Source organism: Abramis brama (genome assembly GCF_963993115.1).
Source record: "Abramis brama genome assembly, chromosome: 22".
NCBI lineage: Eukaryota > Metazoa > Chordata > Actinopteri > Cypriniformes > Leuciscidae > Abramis > Abramis brama.
The window spans coordinates 9291322-9311980 of NC_139984.1; the positions used below are offsets into that span (position 1 = coordinate 9291322).

General features: G+C 37.1%; 2 protein-coding genes across 2 annotated transcripts; both read left to right on the plus strand.

The window, feature by feature from the left end:
* The first annotated feature begins 3927 nt into the window (after positions 1-3927).
* On the plus strand, positions 3928-8372 carry LOC311073573 (uncharacterized protein). The gene is made up of 6 exons (XM_084099431.1): positions 3928-4044; positions 4258-4275; positions 5664-5814; positions 6384-6511; positions 6613-6757; positions 7397-8372. The coding sequence occupies exons 2-6, from the start codon at positions 4258-4260 to the stop codon at positions 7693-7695; spliced, it is 741 nt and encodes a 246-aa protein (XP_083955557.1). The 5' UTR covers positions 3928-4044; the 3' UTR covers positions 7696-8372.
* Positions 8373-13212: 4840 nt separating this feature from the next.
* LOC311073447 (adenosine receptor A1) lies at positions 13213-18006 on the plus strand (the record flags this gene model as incomplete). The annotated part of the gene is made up of 2 exons (XM_084099223.1): positions 13213-13535; positions 16985-18006. The coding sequence occupies 2 exons, from the start codon at positions 13213-13215 to the stop codon at positions 17697-17699; spliced, it is 1038 nt and encodes a 345-aa protein (XP_083955349.1). The 3' UTR covers positions 17700-18006.
* Between the last annotated feature and the right edge of the window lie 2653 nt (positions 18007-20659).

Here is a 20659-nt window from a genome sequence, read left to right on the forward strand (position 1 = left end):
TGTATCAGAGTCTTCAAGTATTCGCTGCATAGTGAACATTTCTTTGAATAACAAAAATGAAACAACTTTCTGGCTGGCAAAATCTGGAAATTCACACAGTGAATTCTTGTTTAGGGTTCACATTCAGTCAGATTTTATTCTGATCCACTAATTAGAACATTTATTTATTCATTTAGCAGCTTACAAATAAGGAAAAACAAGCAATTAATATTTAAAAAGGCAATAAACACGAAAAGAACCAGGAACCAATAAAATGAGTGATGGGAGAAATAAAGCTTTGAAAACCTTGAATTACTTGAACCAATTGCTTCGCAAAATGAGTCATTGTTTCGAATGCACGCTGGTCGAAACAGTGTGGATATAACAAATACTCAGCCAAAACATGCATAAAAACACCATTACAAACCAATGCAAATGTTTTATTGAAAGTGCATCAATTAAATGCAATTTTACAAATCATCTAATGCCATTACATTGGAAGTGTCTGTATAAAATGGGTTACTTTACTGAATTGTAGGGCTTGTTAGGGTTAGGGTTAGGTAAATCACGTGACCCAGTTTGGATTCGCTAAGGTTTCGAAGCTTCACAAAGTGTGATTCGAATAAAATGTCCACAAACAGATTCAATTGTGGGATTCTCACAGGATGAATGTTGCGAAGGGATTTCAGAAGCCTGTTTACAGAGTAAACTTGCTCGGGACAGTTTGATAACTCAGTGGAGGTTATGCGGTGAGCGGTGAGTTAGTTCATAAAAATTTCCATATTCCAGATGGTGGACTTTATTGACAGAGCCAATGGGCCAGATGTATTTTCCCAGCTGTCACAGAAGCCTGCGATTTCATTACTAATCACTTCTCACGACTAACAGTTCAAGGCCTTGTCATTGTTTTGTCTGTGATTTCATAAAACCCAACAACACGGAAATTCCCCCTCCGTTGCTATTAGCATGCCAGTTTAAGGTTTAAGCGTTGACCTTTCACCTCATGAAAGGTAACAGTCTATGAACAGGTGATTTGTCCAGAAATACTGTACGCCCTCTCACATGATGATCTATTGTTTTATTTGAACAGAAATTAAAATGTTACATGGATATATATATTCTGCTCTATTGATGACTATTCTATTTGCAATAAATCACATATTCATGTAGATCTTAGGTTGTACTTGGAATTTAAAATTGTTGTGGCCTTGAAAATCATTTTCTTTTTGACATTTATTACCTCACTGCTAAAGTAGAGCTTGAACCAACAATTGGCTGTCAAGTTTTACAGGCTCTCTTTATTTATTTTCTAAGACATGCTTTTAAATCACACAGCTTGATAGTGCTGTTTACAAAGGGTTTAGTGCCCAAGTATCATTTTATCGCTGACAAAATCACTTTTGGAAACAGTAAGGAGCCATAGGGATCAGAATATCATATAGAGACTTAAAATATAAAAGACTATAAAATAACAGATTCACAAATGATTCACAAATGATTCATAATGGGAATAAAACTGGATTTACCAGAAAAAAGATTCGTGAACGTAAGCTTGCTGTAAAGTTGTTCCTCATTTCACTTTCCAACCCTTTTCTCTGTTCCTCTGAGGGGTGCATTCCTACTACACTATGTTTTGGATAGGTACTTCCCCATCTCTAAACCAGTGCAGTAACACAGCTTGATGTCACGACACATCTATTACACCACAGGCTATCTGATTGCCTCATGTGTGCAGTATGCAGTTTTTCATGTTCTATCATAGTGACAAAGATCCTAATAAAATATGTAATACTTTGGGCCAAAGAACATTGTCATCCTGTCAAAAGGATGATTTACAAGCATCATTGACTCAACTGTATTGGACAGTGAATACGTCCTATAAGAAATCAGACTCAAAGCCATTTTTATTAAAGGACTGGTTTTATTATAATAATAACATGGAATAATAAAAAAATAAATAATATATATATATTGTTTTGGCAACATAAAAGTGGTCTAAAGTCTTTAGTTTTAGGGGGGGGGGGGGGGGGGGGGGTACTAACATCTTAATTAATCATTTACAATGTACTTATTGTGTACATGTACGTGTTATTACATTGTACTTATATTTACAGAACCTGCATGTTAATCTTTAATTAATTTATGTAAATACTATAACTGCACTGTTAACCTTTCCCTTACACCTCAACCCATCCCTAAACATAGACCACCAAACCTGATTCGGTTTGGTTAAACTTTATTCAGTTACACTTTAGTTTAGGGTCCAATTCTCACTATTAACTAATTGCTTATTAACATGATTATTACTAGGATATTGGCTGTTTATTAGTACTTATAAAGCACATATTAATGCCGTATTCTGCATGATCATATTCTACATCCCTTAATCCACCCAATGCCTAAACTTAACAACTACCTTACTAACTATTAATAAACAGTAATTAGGGGTTTATTGATGGAAACATCATAGTTAAAAGTGAATATGTGTTCCTCAAACTGTGACCCTTTATTTTAAGGTGCCATTGTTACAGTATAATTATACAATTAAGTACTGAGTAATATCAACTAACTATATTGTACTTACTATAGGGTTAGGGTTAGTATTAGGGTTTGGTTTATGGTTAGTTTCTTGTAATTATGCATAATTTACTGTTGTTATACATGCCATGTAACATGTAAAAAAGTGTTACCCTTACCTGTATCCCACCTTAATAGCAGCAAAATTGTTTTACACTACACAACATGTACATAACAATTATGATTATTATTATTATTTATGTAAGGACATAGTAGTAAAGACCCCTTATATATAAAGTGTGACCAATGGTTTTATTGAACAGGAAAGCAGATAGACAGGACATTTTAGGAAGAGAGAGGAGGAGGAATCGGATCAGGATCTGATAGTGGACTCATTGCTGTCAATCTGATATGTACTAGTGGAAATCTATCATTCAATACAATTCAGTTGAAATGACTTCAATTCAAACTCTGTTCTGTCACTGTGCACTACAACAAAAGTGTTAGTCTTGTGGTCCATGAGGACATTACATGAGATAAATGCGAAAACCACAACATAGAAGGGGAAACATTAACAGAAATAAGGAAATATGATGGTTTAAACAATGGAGAATACTATGTTAAATGATATATGAATAAATATGTATGTCTAAAGACTGTATATCTCTTCAGAAATCACTCTAATGTGATGATTTGATGCTCAAGATACATTTATTATTATCATCAATGTTGAAAACAGCTGCTTTAATGCACTTAATGTTTTTTTCAGGATTCTTTGATGAATAGAAAGTTTGAAATAAAAATCTTTTGGAACAATGTTAAAGTTTTTACACTTTAAACGATTAGAAGCCTCCATCTCAGTCTTTTGCTTTGAATGCGAGTTACTGTTCCGTCATTAAATTTTACTGACCACAGAACAGGAAGATGATGATTCACATGCATGTGTTTTTATACAAATAAACATTTAATGAACGTCTGCTTCGGTACATCTCAAGTAGTTCATCCATTTCGGATCACGGGCCGTTAAATAAATGGGTTATGATGGTTATCCTGACCTATCAACACCATAATAATATCAACTGCAAGATTTTAGACAGGGATAAGAGATTTTATCTGGATGCGTGTAATACCCTAATTATATCAATAATCGCTGTGGCGGTTATAAGTAAAATCCTACTTTTTAGGACACAAACTATAACAATGCAGACCAAATACCCAGAAGGCTTTACTACAGACAGAGCATGGGGAGTGGTTGTAAGACGCGTTCATACCGTTAAACCCAGATGAATGTTTGATTAATAGAGATTTGCATTTTGATGATGGAAGGTTGGCTCAACGTTATGAGGATTCCAGTAGGAGGAGGGGAAAGTGAAGAGAGAGAGAGAGAGAGAGAGAGAGGAGGATATAAATGGGTCAGATCAGACGACAGGTGTGTATTACAGGTGATGCACAGCTTCACTTTCAAGCTCTTGTTCAGCAGTCATAGGCTCTTCCACTTTCCTATTGCGACACATTAATAGTCGACTCAGCCACTGGAACTACATTGAGGTAACTGAATATTCACGATGCTTCTGTAGTTATGTGAGAGTATTTATTTTACAGTTGTTGTTTTTTTTTGTCTCAGTTTCTGAAATATGTTTCAGAAAGTGATCAAACTGCATTCTAACAGCATTGCGTTCATTCTGTGCAGTGTCACTATAAGGGGTTTGTACTCGTGCTGTTTGAGTTTTGTATACTTATCTGATTTTTTTTTTCTTTCAGATGTTGGCCCTTGAAACCGTGAGTATTTATTTATTTATTTTTCTGGGGTGGGGGTGTATGACAAATGATTTTCCAGCTCTGCAGGATCTCATAAAAAAAAAAAAAAAAAAAATATAATAATACCTGTATATAAATTAAAGGACATATGCACTATGATATATTAAACACACAGGTGTGCATATATCAGCTCTCTTGAACGGCACTTGAATGCCACTGTTGTATGAATGTATTGGTGCACATTCAATCATTATTCCTGTATAATATCATATCTGATCTACACATATGAATGCAGAAAGTTTGATTTACTTTTAAAGTGTTGCATATGTTGCATGAAAATATGCTGGTGTAAAAATGAAAGTAAAATGACACTTAGTTTTATATTTTGTTGTTTAATGCAATGACATTCAGACATTTAAAGTGTGGCTTAAATGTCAAAATGCTGTAGGCAAAATATATATGCTTTTTAAATAATATGCGTAGTATTACCACTAAATTGTTTACACACACTCACAATGCAAATTATTATCATTTTTACTGAGAAGAGGGAGATTCACTTTGTACTCATGCAAATTGTTGCAACTTCCTCCCAATATTCCTGTTAAACAGTTGTAACTATAAATTAATATAATTGTGCTCAAAAGTTTACACACCCCTTGCAGAATTTGCATTTTCTTTTAAAATAATTTTAACAAAATAAGAGTTAATATAGTTACATAGAGTCCACAAGAAAAAAATATATATAGTTGAATCTATAAAAATGATCCCATTCAAAATTGTACATGTACACTTGATTCTTAATACTGTATTTCATTACCTGGATGATCCACGGCTGTTTTTATGTTTTGTGATGGTTGTTCACGAGTCCCTTGTTTTTTCTGAGCTCTTTTCTTCAGGATAATACTCCAGGTCCTGTACTCTCTTTGCTTTTCTTTGCTTTTTTTGAATATTTAACCTTTTTCACACTGAGGACAATTGAGGGAGTTTTTAAACTTTTTGATTTGGATGATTAGGGTAAACAATTTTTTTGTCTTTTTTTTTTTTTTTTTTGTGTCTGTTTTCTGGGAAGCATATTAGTGTCTTCTGTAGAGCAGTACTAAATGAAAAATAACATGCAATTTTATGAACCCTCGATTTGTTAAAATTATTAAAATTTTTGCAGGTTCTGCAAGGGATATGTAAAATTTTGAGCACGACTTTATATATATATACTGTCATTTTTTAATATAATTTTTAAATGTGTTGTTCTTTGAATCTACGAGAAGGAAAGAAAATTGTCTCTCCTAAACATGAAAGCAACTCGAAAGAATGAAACTGAAATATTTAACTTTATTTTACCCATTATCCCACTGATGCTCATTGTGTAGTGTCTGTACTGCATCTGATTACATGCATTGAATTACCTACAGGTTCAATACTTCCAAGACCTGGGCCCTAGAGAGGCATTGTCAGGGAACCTGGACCTCGACATGATTGAGGAATACCTGCAGGAGCACTCGGTGGAGGTGATGTCCGCGCCATGTGTCCAGAGGAGAAACCAAGAGGAGCACAGTATGGCAGGTGAGTGCTTTACAATCAAAACTAAAACACCATAGGAGTCCACTGAGGGAAGGGCCACTTTTCCTTTTTGAACTGAATGGAAATGCACTTTCAGTTTTGTAAGGTTAGTAATTTCCTCTTTGACAAAGCTTTGTTATTTGTTTCAAGACGTGGATTCCGTACAGTTTAGTTTAGAAACTGTAAAAACAGTGGGAATTTAGCAATAAAAAGTACTTGTGAATTGTGTGATCTTTTTGCCACAAAAAAAAAAAAAAAACCTGTATAAACAGTCACACAGTTTTTAAACTGGTCTACCTTCTCCACTTCCCCCATTGGTCAGTCAGACAGCTCGCCCCGCCCCCAAACTCACACCATTGGTCGAGCTGTTGCTGTGTCTTTTGAAAGTGCTACAGATTAACAGTACTTACACTTTTCATGGGAATCAACCTACAAATGGTATTTGTTGCTGCCAAGTTGGATTGGATAAAGTGCTTTATCATCCAAAATAACCACAACTTCTTCCAGCTTGTATGTGTTGTTGATTGTAGCGAGCAGCATATGTTATAATAATGATTGATGTGTTTCCATAGAGAACAGCTGGTCTGGTCGTTATGCATATGAATGGCATTATAGTGCAGTACCAGGAACAGATGAGACTCATGAACAACAGCCTCAGCAGCAGCAGACGTGGCTCTCTCAGTCAAGTCACAACGACTGGGTAGGTCTCACCAGACATAAACACTAATAATATTACAGTCATATGAAGTTCTGGATGTAGTTTGACCTATGCGTGGATGTTAATAACAGTCTACGTTTTAGGGACACTGCCAGTATGACAGAAACCAGTGCAGTGATTCAGATTCGCTGTCCACCAGTTCTGGATGCCAAGAATTTCCCCCATCTCCGACCTCTGACAGGAAGGGACAGATTGTGTATGACTCTATGGCACTAGCGCCGCTCTCAGGTAAAACACAGCATTAGTTTCGTGCTAATGTTTGTCCTATTTTCATTTTGGTTTTGGGGCAGTCGATTCGTTTTAGTGAGTACGATTAAAATGGACTGGTTAAAAATAATTAAAAGGGAATGTTTCACCAATAAATGATCAGTTCTAATAATTTACTCACCCTCGAGTCCTGTGGAACACAACAGATTGTTTGAAGTCACTGGGATCCACAAACAACTTCAATTAGCATGGGCATAAAATCCCACTTACATTGAGGAGTCATATCTAGAGAACTGAAAATCGTCGAGACAGACTTGGCTGGGCTCTTTTGACTTTATTTAGTGTCAAACGTTGTGTTTATGTTTCCAACATGTCACCCACCTTGTATTTTTTCTTCCAAATAGAGTTACCCTTACAGTCAAGTGATTTACACTGGCTTTGGTTCAATCGATTTGGACATCATGTCCAAATCGATCGAACCAAAGCCAGTGTAAATAATAATAATAATAGGCCTTGATAATAGACTGTGCATTGGTCTTTCAATTACTTGAGTGATTACATAGACACACAAACAGATAGACAGACAGACAGATGAATAGACAGATGCGTAAATGTTACATTCTGCTATTTAACAGTCACTAAACCATTGACATTTCTCAGGTAAAAGGAAAGAGCGCCTGTTCCAGTTCTTATATGAGATGCTACAGACACCAGACATGCGGAGCTGCATTTGGTGGGTTCAGTCTAACAGCGGAACGTTCCAGTTCTCCTCCCAGAACAAGGAAAAGCTGGCAGAGATGTGGGGCAGACGCAAGGGCAACCGGAAAACCATGACGTACCAGAAAATGGCCCGTGCCCTGCGAAACTATTCGCGAACAGGGGAGATCTGCAAAGTGAAGCGTAAACTTACCTATCAGTTCACTGAGAGAACACTGAGAGGCCTTCAGAACAACTCGTAGAGATTCACGGGTAGTTAATGTGCTCCATCCACCAAGACTTTCTCCTAGCTGGGAAAGAGTAAATAAATACTGAGTATTTTACAGAGGATGGGTTTGCCTTTTTAATGTTCATAATGTAATGTGGACTTAAAACACTGATTTTATAATAGTATTTGGCTTAATTGAGGCTCAATTGAACTTGGGAATTTTTATGTACACTAACATTGAATAACATGGAATTCTATGAAGTTGAAGGTGATCTTTGAAATATGTAAATCTGAGGATTGTTAACCATTACACTGCGTTATATGTAGTTATGAATCCGTTTTTTATATATAAAATATTTGCAAATTTTTGTGCTAATTTCAATGAATTTTTAATGCCATTAAATGTTGACACCTGATGTGCCTGAATAAATTAATCTTTACATGCAAAGTTGTATTTTTGACAATGCAGTCATGAAAATGTTTTGTTCATGATCAGTTTTTTTTTTTTCCCCAAGTATTAATATGACTGAACCGACCAGACAACATACAGTGCTGGTCAGAATTATTTGCCCCCTTGGTAAATATGATCAAAGATGGCTGTAAAAAATAAATCTGCATTGTTATTAAAAAATTTTTTTTTTGCAAAAATCTAACCTTTTAATGAATTGAAAGTGGGGGGAAAATCACATTATGAAATAAATGTTTTTCTCCAAACACGTTGGGAACAATTATTTGCCCCCTTTTATTAAATACTTTTTGCAACCTCCTTTTGCCAAGATAACAGCTCTTAGTCTTCTCCTATAATGCCTGATGAGTTTGGAGAACACCTGACAAGAGATCAGAGACCATTCCTCCATACAGGATCTCTCCAGATCCTTCAGATTCCCAGATCCGTGTTGGCGCTTCCTCTCTTCAGTTCAGCCCACTCGTTTTCTATAGGGTTCAGGTCAGGGACTGGGATGGCCATTGCAGATGCTTGGTTTTGTGCTCAGTGACCCATTTTTGTTTTGATTTTGATGTTTGTTTTTGGATCACTGTCCTGTTGGAAGATCCAACCACGGCCCATTATAAGATTTCTAGCAGAGGTTGACAGGTTTAGATTTTTTATCTGTTGGTATTTGATCGAATCCATGATGCCATGTATCTGAACAAGATGTCCAGGACCTCTGGCAGAAAATAAGGCCCACAGCATTAAAGATACAGCAGAGTATTTCATTTTACACACAGGGTACTTTTTATCCCTGTGTGCACCAAACCCATAATAAGTGTTTGCTGCCAAAAAAGCTAATGTTTTTGGTTTCATCTGACCATAGAACCCATCCCGTTTGAAGTTCCACTAGTGTCAGTTACTTTTCAAACGTTCTATGGACAGATGAAACAAAAACAAACAAAAAAACAACAAAACAAACTGGCCACACTGGAATTTTCATATCAGTCTCACCATGAGGAGCTCTCACAAAAGACAGTATCTCTGACACAGCCCTGTGCTCCATCTGATGGCAGTTTACCACATGCCCACCATATACATATTCACGCACATATGGCCACATATGCAAAGCGTATGTGTACTCTGGAAACCGCCACTACAACAGAACTGTTAATGATTGTCGAGTAGAGAAAGATGTTTGTCTCATGCCAGTGGCTTTCTTTTAAAACCACACAAACTGTTACAATTATAGTCTAATTTATTATAAAACTATATATACAATTTTGAATGAAACTTAAGTTGCCAAATTACTGTTTACAGTACTGTTGTGTAAAATCAATGTTAGTTTTGCAATCATGTTGAAGTACTAATTATGACGTTCATTTAGGATCCAAAATGAACATTTTGAAATGAGACTGATGAAGCTGTATTTATTTATTTTTTATTTATTTTTTTCATTCTTGTATATTCCTTGAATGTTAGTGACAAACTGTACAGGTCATAGTGTTAGTTTATAGATGAAATTCTTATATAAAGTTTTGATGAAAAAAATATCCCAGTTAGAAGTTATAAAAATGTGTGTTCTGACAGACATTTTTTTTTTTTTTTTTGGTTTGTATTTGAAATGAGTTGCATAATAATAAAAAAGTGTTGGTTCTCTACAAAGACATCATGATGTACAACCCTGGTGTTCTAACATGCAGAAACATCATACAGAGAAAGTCTGTTTTAATTTCAATATGGAATTTTAAAAAAATAGCACAGTTTCACATACATTTTGCTTAAACATGCTTATACAATCTTCAAAAATGTCCTGAAAATTTATTCAATTTTAGTATTATACAGTCTGACACGTTTTCATCATTTTGCAAAATGTCGAATATATATATATATTTTTTTTTTACTAAACTTGTATTCCTTTTCAGTCTAAAATTCATCATTATGAAATGTTTAAACATTGACTGAATTAGATTTAAAATATTTCGATTTAAAAAAAAGAAGACAATCTTTAACACAAAAACTGTGTAAAAAAATAACTCTTTCTGGTCAGTTTTATTATTATTATTATTATTATTATTAGCCAGTTCTTTGAGGAGAACTGAATCAATTGTCTGGTCATTTTGGCATTTCTCAATTGTTTTTTTCTCAAACTTGATCTTTAAGTATTTTCAGTTCTCCCAGTCATTCATCTCCTAATAAGAGATTTCACTGCTTCATTCACTGACCACAACTGTCTTTGGCTGATGAAGACTCAAATGCAGCACTGCCCCCTGTAGTCCGTAGGAATACAAAACAGTCACTTCTTTTAAATAAACAAGATGCATTAATGAACACTGACCAGCAGATGGAGGGAGTGAAATGTCAGCAAGGTCCCAGTAATAGAGAATAACAGAAGATTGTGTAATCAGAACAACTACACCGACAAAAATGTCCTTTTGATGTCTAATCCCAAATTTCTTCTGACCCAGGAGGACCTTACAGTTAGACTTTTGATATGAGAAATGTATCATCATAACAGTGATCACAACCAGAAACCAGTTGCATCAGCTGTGTGTGTGTGTGTAACAAATTTTATGATTTGCTAAAAATGTAACTCAAGTGTTATATTTTCCTGTTCTTTTTTGTAGGATTTAGATTTCAACTTGGCCTTGTTTGGTCTTTAATGAGATCTCACCTCATGACAATACTGATTTAGATTTCTTACGGGTCAAATGCAAGTTTACTGTCATAGGAAAATGTCTGCACACCACTATAAACAAAAGCACCCTCAGTTGCCACACTGCATTTGACTTTTAACTTGTAGTACGGGCGCAGTACAGTCTCATGCCTGGAGGAAAGAAACTTAAGCATAAGTTCCAGCATAAGTCGAGGGGCACTCATTGATAGACATGATATGATTTGGTACGTATTCCCAGCACAGCACTTTGCTACCACAGACCTAAAAGTGATAAGAGAAAAGAAAAAAATGGACTGTGCTACAAAGCGGATGCTCACTGGAGAAGTATGTGGAGGAGTTCTTGCAGCTGTACCATGAGGCACGGTGGGACGATGAGGCACTCAAGTACCTCTTCTGGAGCAGGTTGGACGGCATATTGGAGCAGGTACTGCTATTGAAGGAGGGCCACGTCCCCTAATCGGCTTCTCCGATTACACCTTATGGGTGTGTGGATCCTCCTTCACCATGGGAGTTGTTGAGGTGGACAACATCAACTCCAACTCCCCCGATCCAGTACCACCTCCAGCAGCCATCCTCCTGCCCGCTCCAGACCAGAAGCCAGAGTCATCATCAGAGTCCGGAGCTTCTCGCAGAGGCTGAACAACTCCCAGAGGCAGAAGAGGAGCTATGGCTCATTGATTTGTGGACCACGGAGCCAGTTCCTAACCACAGTCCCCAACCCCGATATCATTCCTCCTCAGCCTGTCCCATTTGGCTTCTTGCATGGACTGGTCCCATCGGGAATCCTTCCTCCATCACTGGCCCCACCCTCTCCACTGGCTCCATCCACTCCCCTGGATCCGCTTTCTCTGCTGGTGCCATTCAACTCATCAGCTCAGCCCTATCCACTGGCTCCCTCCAGCTCCTTGGCTCCCCCTCGGACATCTCTAACACCATCCTGGCCTTGTGAGGCGGATTCCCTGGCTGCACCTTCTCCGGGCCCATGACTTCACCTCGGTCTGTTAGTCCCTCTGCTCCGCCTTGGCTCCACGCTCACTCTGGTTCACCGTGGTCTGTCATTACTTGGGCTCCCTCTATCCTCTGACTCTGCCTTGGTCCATCGTTGTCCTGGTCCTGCCGTGGACTTCCCGGGCCTCCGGCTGCGCCTCAGCCCTCCATCCCTTTAGCTCCATTGGGCTCCTCCTTCCCTCCGGCTCCTTAATTGGTTGCTTCAGGTGTGTTTGATTAGTGTTGGAGATGAACTGTGCAGGACAGTCGATCGGCAGGAGCAGGATTGGGCATCCCTGCTCTAGATCATCTTCCTCTCAGCTCCACCTGGGTCTCCATCTCTTACGGCTCCGCATCCGTCAGTCAGTCCCCTGGTGCTGCCTGGACCCATCGCCCATGCTCCACACTAGTTGATCCCTCTGTTGTCTCCTCCTTGGTGTCTCCCTCTACCGTCTCCTCCAGGTCCCCATCCGTACCAGCTGCTTGCCCACCTCCTAAACCACCTTCCTCTCTCTGCCATTAGAGATTAAGACACTGTGAGGACACGCCTTCCGAGAGATATGTAATTTAGTAGTAATTTTGTACTTGTGCTTCATTTTCTTGTATTCCCTTCCAGTTTATTCCCTGATTACTCCCTAGTTAGTTGCCTTAGTTACTTATTAGTTTAACCTTTATCACATCTAGTTTCCTTTGTCTGTGTATTTAAAGCCCTGTGTTTCAGTTACTCCTTGTTAGTTTTCGTTTGGTCATGTTATGTGATCTCCTAAGTTCCTGTTATTTAGTCTCCTTGCATCTACTGCATGTTTTGTTTATTAAAATAAATACCGTTTTTGTTTTTCTACCCCTTATCTTCTCCATGCGCTTCTGTTACCACACCACCTTACACTACTGGAAGTAATATCAACTATAACTTTTTTTTTTTTTGTGACTCATTATATTGTTTGACCACAAACAGTTCCTCAGAAATTGCATTAAAAACACACAATATTTCCAAGGTGAGGTCCCCAGATGAATTAAACTTGCATGTGATATGGTCACGTGACAAATGTAGCATACTGCTGTATTAAATGTTTATTGCTGCACAAACAGTATCTCGCCAGTATTGTAGAGGCTAAAGATAACTTTGAAGCTGTGGTTGTTAGTGTGATAGAACTAAAATAAGCAGCACGTTTTCCAACATTTTGATTGTGACTCGGGATTTAACATCATTATTTTTATCCGCCTTCAAATGGAATTAGTTGATGAAATACAGATGTGACAGTGAATAATATTGTCTATTCAGAAGACATATAAGTGAAAATGAGACCCTTAGAGATGCATACTGAAGATCAGGGGTGTGTGTGTGTGAAGGAGAGCAGACCAGATGTTCACAGGCTTCTTCAGATCCATCTTCAGATTTTTCTATCTCGACTGAGACTCTGTTCTGTTTGCTCGTTATCCTTGTATTGGTTGCTCTCCTCATGGCCTGGTTGATCTACACCTCTCTGGAGCTCGCCATCGCTGTGGCTTGCTGCCTGGGGAACGTGCTGGTGGTTTGGGCCGTGTGTTTGACGCGGACTTTCAGTCAACCTACCTTCTGTTTTGTGGTCTCTCTGGCCGTGGCAGATTTCCTGGTAGGGTCGGTGGCAGTGCCACTGGCTGTGCTGGTGGACGGGTGGGTGGAGATCCCATTCCAGGCCTGTCTGGCGGTCAGTTGTGTGGTGTTGGTGCTGACCCAAGCATCTGTGTTGTCTCTTTTGGCTATTGCTGTGGACCGATACCTGCGGGTATCAATACCTCTCAGGTAAGAACTTTTGGCAATCTTATGTTAGCAGTCAGAGCCAGCAAACACGTGATGCATTCACGTCATGTCGAGATGACAACACGTGACGTTCTATTCAAAGTTCACGTCCTCGGACTTTGAATTATGCATTTCTATGGCAAAACTATCATCACCTCAGTTAATCTGCAGTGGTCAGGTGGTACAAGTAGGAGCTCTCAGAAAATTCCCATCTTACAAACTGTAATCACGAGCTCTACGAAGACATGGACGCTTTTTACAAGTTGAAATATCGTAAATACGGGAAATTACAACATGGCGTGAATGCACCTACAGTTCCTAGTCAGTTTGAGATGATCGTACACTGTTTATATTGTATCATATAATGTGTCCAGGGTTTGAAATTAACTTTTTTACCCACCAGCCAATATGGCTGTCGACATGAAACAGAAGACACAATAGTCTAATCTTCCCTATTTTGACACATATCCAAAGAAAAAGGCTTTTCAAATAAGAAAAAATGTATGGTGGGACTTGATTTTGTCCATTGGGAATTGATTGGATGGTTGTGGTTTGCTATTGCTATATCCCACCCTAATGCCAGTAAACATGCCAAAGAAATAGCACTGTATAGCACTGGTTTATTTTGAATAAAAATTATGAGGGCACAGGAATTAAAAAAAGAAAAGAAAAAAAGAATGATGTGCAAGGATAAATAATTTATAATAAATATCAATACCTACTCATTAAAAAAAATTGTCAATTTTGATTTCATGGGGACTTTAAGAACCGGCAATTCTACTAGCCAAACAAACGTATCAGAAATATGCCAGAAGAAGATTAACAAAATCACAACTATTAGATTTTTACTCCCAAAACGTCCAACAATGATAATGAAAACTATGTTCCAAAATATGATCATGATGACAAAATTATACCACAGCAATATCATTTCATGATGATAAAATTGTCATGCCCTTCACGTCAATAAATTGACTAGATGTTTTTCATAAAGCACTGCATTGTCGGCATTTTAGCAGCGTCGCAATATAGACGCTAGAGGGCGCAAAAGTGTTGGATGTGCGACATTTCTCCGAGTCCATTTATGGGACTGGGGTCGCCTATGAAATGAAACTCTGATGGAGATGGAAACTGACAGAACATAATCAGAATCCGCCAAATTGGCTAGTGTGTTCATAACCGTCACGGTTGATTTTCATCCGCATTTGGTGGGTTGGCTCGTGTTTATTTCAAACCCTAAACACGTGTCATACAAAGTGTTACTCATTATTATATATCTGTTTTGATTTGAAACCGCATTTTAACACAATGCCTGCAAGTCATTTAACTGTTAGTTATTCAGCCCAAAATGAAAACTTTAATTTGTACTCACTCAGGACGTCTGGACTGACTGAGACGTCAAATTTCATAAAGTATAAAAAGCACCATAAAAGCATTTGTTCTTTTTTGGGAGAACTGTCCATTTAATAATGCAAAAGCAAAATAATGTTCTTCTTTCACAGATATATACAATACAGTAATACAAACGAAAAGCAATCAACAAACTAACCTGCTAATGTTAGGCTATAGTGTCATATTGTAGCCTTCTGTTTTCTGAGGTTGTTGTTGTTGTTGTTGTTTTAATGTGGAAGGACAGTGGATTGAGAAATATTAAATTCACTGTAAAACATTGAATAATAAGTCAATATAACCTAGAATAGCCTATAACAAGTTATGATATAGCCTGTGGGGCTTCATTGCCTCATTTTCTTTTAATGGAAAATATCAACATCAACATATGAGATAATGACATAAGGGTATAGCCTAAATAAAATAAGAACATTTTCATTTTTGGGTCAATTTAATTAGCAAACGATACAATTGAAATGGCACTTGTTACACTCACTAATAGAAAAACACTGTACAAATACAAAGCTTTTAATTGATCAGTTTTGTATAACGTACAAAGGCCTTGCAGAGTTCATGTCCTGTTTTTATTTGTCTTTGAGGTTCAATAAACAGTGTTCTCACACTTATTATACTGCATTTATCTAAACAATATGGCACTTGTTGACTGTATTCCCAGCTGACACATAACATATGCTTTTCCCACATCCAGAGCTCAATGAGAAACACATAATAATCAACCCAAACATAAAATCAGGTATCAGGCCTGGTGTTAACACAGTGACGAGTCAAATGTCATGATTAAAAATCAATATTGTTAATAGTTTAGTATTTTGGAGTACTAGAAGTACTAGATCAGAATGCTTACCCTTGTGGATAAGAAGTGCTTTATTGTACTGAATGTGAATACTTAAAAATCATAAAAATGTGATTTTATTTTAATATATATTGCATATAATTTAATATTAGTGAAATAAAACGCCTGTACACTATCATGACCATGTTTCTGAACACACTTAAGTACACTTTAAAAAAAGAGCACTTTGTAATAATGTCAAATTAAAGTTTTACTTTAAAGTCATTATGTTATTGTTAATAGTCTATTGTCGTGCTTAATACACTTATTTTGATGAGCTGACTAACATACTAAAGCACATTTAAAGTATTGATTATAATTTTAACTCTAGTGTGTTATTTGATATTACATTTATAGTTCATATATTTTACATGTACTAAATTACAACTTCATCATTATAAATGTGCAGTAACAAATATATTTAAATATATTCTACATGACATAAAAGTTTCAATAGAAATGACATAAATGCTTATCAGTACATTCAGCAGTAACTTTAACCATATATCAAAAACAATAGAAGTGATTATGAAATGACATATAAAGATGTAATTAAGTCCTGATTAAGTGGGTAAAAAAACAAACAAATTGCATTTAATATAATTTTAAACTATAATAGATTTTCATTTCATTGTAAATAACATGCATTTATGTGTCCAAAAACATTTCATGCAGTTCGCACATATATCAAAGTGGACTTCTTTTCCACAGACTAAAAGACTAGAATTACACAAGACGTGTCACTCGTATTGTTTTGAATGGGGAAAGTGCAACGCTCAATATGGTGGAATAAGTCCCGCCTTCTAAATAAGAGCCAATCGCCGATTGGTAAAGTCATCACGTCACTGCAGCCGTTAGAAGCTCCAGAGTCAGTCGGACTTGCACTTCCACTGCGCATTAGCTTGATCCAGCCTGGAAAAAGTCATTTTCTGTCATGATTCGAGCGTTTAGAAACAAAATTTATGAGATAGTTGTTGTCAGATTTCATTGGTGATTTCAAATATGAAATTTAATTGTAAGCTTGGTGAAGAGTTTTGGAGAATTCAATGTTTCCCCATTCAAAGAGATAAGAGCTGCACTCGCATGCCTGAGAAGCGTTTGTATGACTTGACAATGACTTGCCTTAAAGGAACTTTGATTTAGGTTAAGTGTGTGTCCTGCTAAGTTAATTAGCGGCTGACATTTATGAACAAATGCTCTGTGATTGCAGGTACAAAGAGATCGCCACTGAGCAGCGCTCATGGGCTGCTGTAGTCCTGTGTTGGTTGATATCCTGTCTGCTGGGTTTCACCCCTCTCTTTGGTTGGCACAACGGCCATTCCCTGTCCTCCCCTCTCCTTAACTCTTCCCATATCAACTGCACCTTTTTAGCTGTCATCCCGCTTCCCTATATGGTCTACTTCAACTACCTGGGCTGCATCCTACTCCCCTTGGCAGTCATGACTCTTCTTTACTCTCTGGTCTTCTACAGTCTCCGGAAACGCCTCCGGAGGGAAGACGAGACTTCGGCGCCCGTTGAATCTAAACTAAGGGCTTTTCTAATCAAGGAGAAGAGGCTGGCACGTTCTCTGGCTCTGGTTCTCCTGCTGTTTGCAGCATGTTGGATGCCTCTTCATCTCATGAATTGTGTACTGCTTTCAACGGGCCCACAAGGCGTCCCCCAGATCGCTTTCTACACGGGAATACTCCTCTCTCACGCCAACTCAGCGGTGAACCCTGTGGTTTACGCCTTTCGTATCATAAAGATCAGGGAGGCCTACCTGGAGATCTGGAGACGGTATGTTCTCTGCTGGAGAGGACAAAGAGATTTCCCAAGTCCCTCGTGGAGATCCCAGCCTGGAGAACAGAATGCTGGGCATCAAACCACATCGAAACCACTGGTTCATGAATCAGGCAGATACTGTATACCAAATGTCACTGCGTAATACAGTTCTGAATGGATCTTTGAGAGACGGCAGGCCTCCAGACTAACTTATCTTACTAGGAGCACTGTAGCCGCTTACTGTAAAAATATTAAGAGCACAAGCAGAAAATGTATGGGCACACCTTAAATCAGCCTGCATGCAATTATTCACATTTAGAGATTTGAAGTGCTGGGAAAAAGTTGTGTGAAGCACTTGAAAGTCTTTGAAAAGTGCTTGATTTTTACTCTCAAAAGGTTGTGCGAACCCTGATATGAATAATGTAAAAACATTCAACCATTTCCGCCACAATACCATGGTTACAGTTAGCGTTACTACATTAAATCCATGGTGAATGTTGGTGATTTGTGGACTGAAAAGCCTTCTATAACTTATTCATTCATGGCATAATTGGTCCGAGCTGATAAACATTCTGCGCTGTCCAGCTCAAACGAGTTATTTTGTTTCGTTTGCCGTTTCTCAAATGCAACAGAAATGGCAGCTCTTATCAGTTGGGCAACGTGGTCGTGGCACCAGTGTGACCAATATAACAAAATTTAGTCAAACCGGCAGGAAAAATAGTTGCAAAATGCAGTCTGAAGCCCTGGACGGTACAGTATATTGGAGACTGATACTACAATATAATACGTCTTAGTCAGATGATATTTAAATGCTTAGCATATAATGCAATGCAATGCAATCCAATTATGACTGAGAGATGAACAGATATGTTCCTCAAAGCCTGAAAGATCATATTTGATACTCACATTTTAACAACAACAACAACAACAACAAAAAAAGATGTTGAATGGATAATCAAGTAAACCTAAGTTGCTTCAGTCCAGTAAGTGTTCGTCTTTTAAATATTAGTAAGAATATAACAATAAGTTATTCTTACGTTTACTTTATAAAAATCAGTAAAGATTTCAGCAAAAAGACACGTGAACCACAACCTGAAGACATATAAGTATAGGCTATAAATCAGATGATGCAGATTGTGAACTGTTTTTTTTTTTTTCAGGCAAGTTTTGATCAGGTTGATAATTTGTGTATTAAATATGATACAGTAAGCTTTGTGATTAATTTACCCTACCATGTGTGGTGAAATATTATATTAGATAACAATACAATACACATTTCTTCTCTTTTTTTGCAGAATACCGTAAAAATAAAAAAGCTAATTCAAGTTGAAAAAAAAATATTGTTCATAAAATAGTTCACATTGTGTTTTGTAAGTAAAAACTCTCATCCGGTAATTGATGTAAAACAGTAATAGTACATTCCCATACGTCACTGTGTGAAAAATTTAATTAGATTTTTTTTTTAGTTTTTAGTTTAATTTTTTTTTACCATACATTTAACAGGATAGACTCTCAGTTATTGATATGAAGGACAAAAAAGGGAGCTAATAAAACAATTACAATTGAGTTACCTCTCAAAGTGACTATTATAATGTTTTCACATATTTGACTACAAAAGTACAGTTTTGTTTCATTTTAACAAGTTTGTCTCTGAACTGTTTATAAATGTTTATGTTTATACAGTATATACTTGTATACTAATTGTGTGATTAGTGTCATTGAATGCCATTGTAATTTTGTTGATATGGTTCATGTGTTCGGTTAACAGCTGTAACATGCAGGGCCTTTGATATTTGTGCACAGTTACATATGTTGCCAACTTTGTGAGTAAATTGGTATGTTTATGAGGGAAGTCTATCAAATGAAGTATATGACTAACCTTATGGGTAGAGGATGTTGACTTTTAGAGTTTTGCTTTAATTAGCTTTACAGTACTGGTGTGCCGTTGTTGTATACAATTTATTATGTATATACTGTGTTCTAAGAAATATGTTATATATTTAGATATACTGTATTATATAGTTATATAATCAGTGGGATGTCACTAAGTTTGTTTCCAGACTAAACATCAATGTATCCTTTCAGAAGTTAAGGTATGTAACTAGGCTAACCTTTTTGATCAAAATTAACAAAATTTAAATAATGAGTCAATACATCAATCCTTCATCCAAAACGTATTTTTGTCTTACCCAGATTCACTATTAAGTGTTTATAGTCTAGACCTAGGGATGGTTTTGGTGGGAAACATGCCTCACTCACCTGTGCGTGTCTCGTCGTGTCTCGAAAACTTGCTCCTGCTACTTTGATGTGGTTCTGGTGTGGGAGTGACAGAGGTTAGTTGTCACAGCGAGCGAGAAAGCATGACATGGATCAGCTAAATCTCAATCCTCTGGGGAATCACCCGTTTTAAACAAACACCGAACAGAGGAGAGTCTGCTGGCAGAAAGAGAACGCGACACAGCTCGTAATAAAACAAGAATCAACATTGTCGTGGCTTTTCAGAGATAGCGATACCTGAAGATTTGAAATGTAAAAGCGATACAGGGATGGTGTTTTTATTACTCAAAAGTTGAGCAAGGTATTTTATTGAACAGATAAATTGCCATATGTAGCTCTCTAACAGAGTTCATTGTAAAGAATTATCTTTTGTGAAGGCTCATTTCATTATGGTTGTTGTAGCGCTGTGCTGGAATTTATTTTCAAGGAAGTTCCGTGTCTATTAATGGGTAAAGCTACAGTAACATCTTCAGCTAGCCCGCTTGAATTCCTTTCCATCTAAAGTGGTTTTATCTTTTAAGCCGAGTAGTGAATGTTTTATGAGCAGTAAGATAACCGCATTCATCCGAAGTCACGCAGAGCCGAAACACAACCAAAACAATGTTCTTCTGTAAAATGAATGCAGTTTTGTTTTTTCAATCGCTAAAAAGGCCAAAAGTTAGAGTGTACCTTTAAATATAATTTTCACCCATAAAGCCATATTTTATAAATGGTTCAAGAATCATTTGCATTCAGATTAGGAGGATTTCTAAAGCTCTGATCCTTTATGCCAAGGAAGGCTCCTGAAACTACAGTACATGCCTACAAAATACTCTATGGTTATACACTGTGTTTGTTTGATACCTT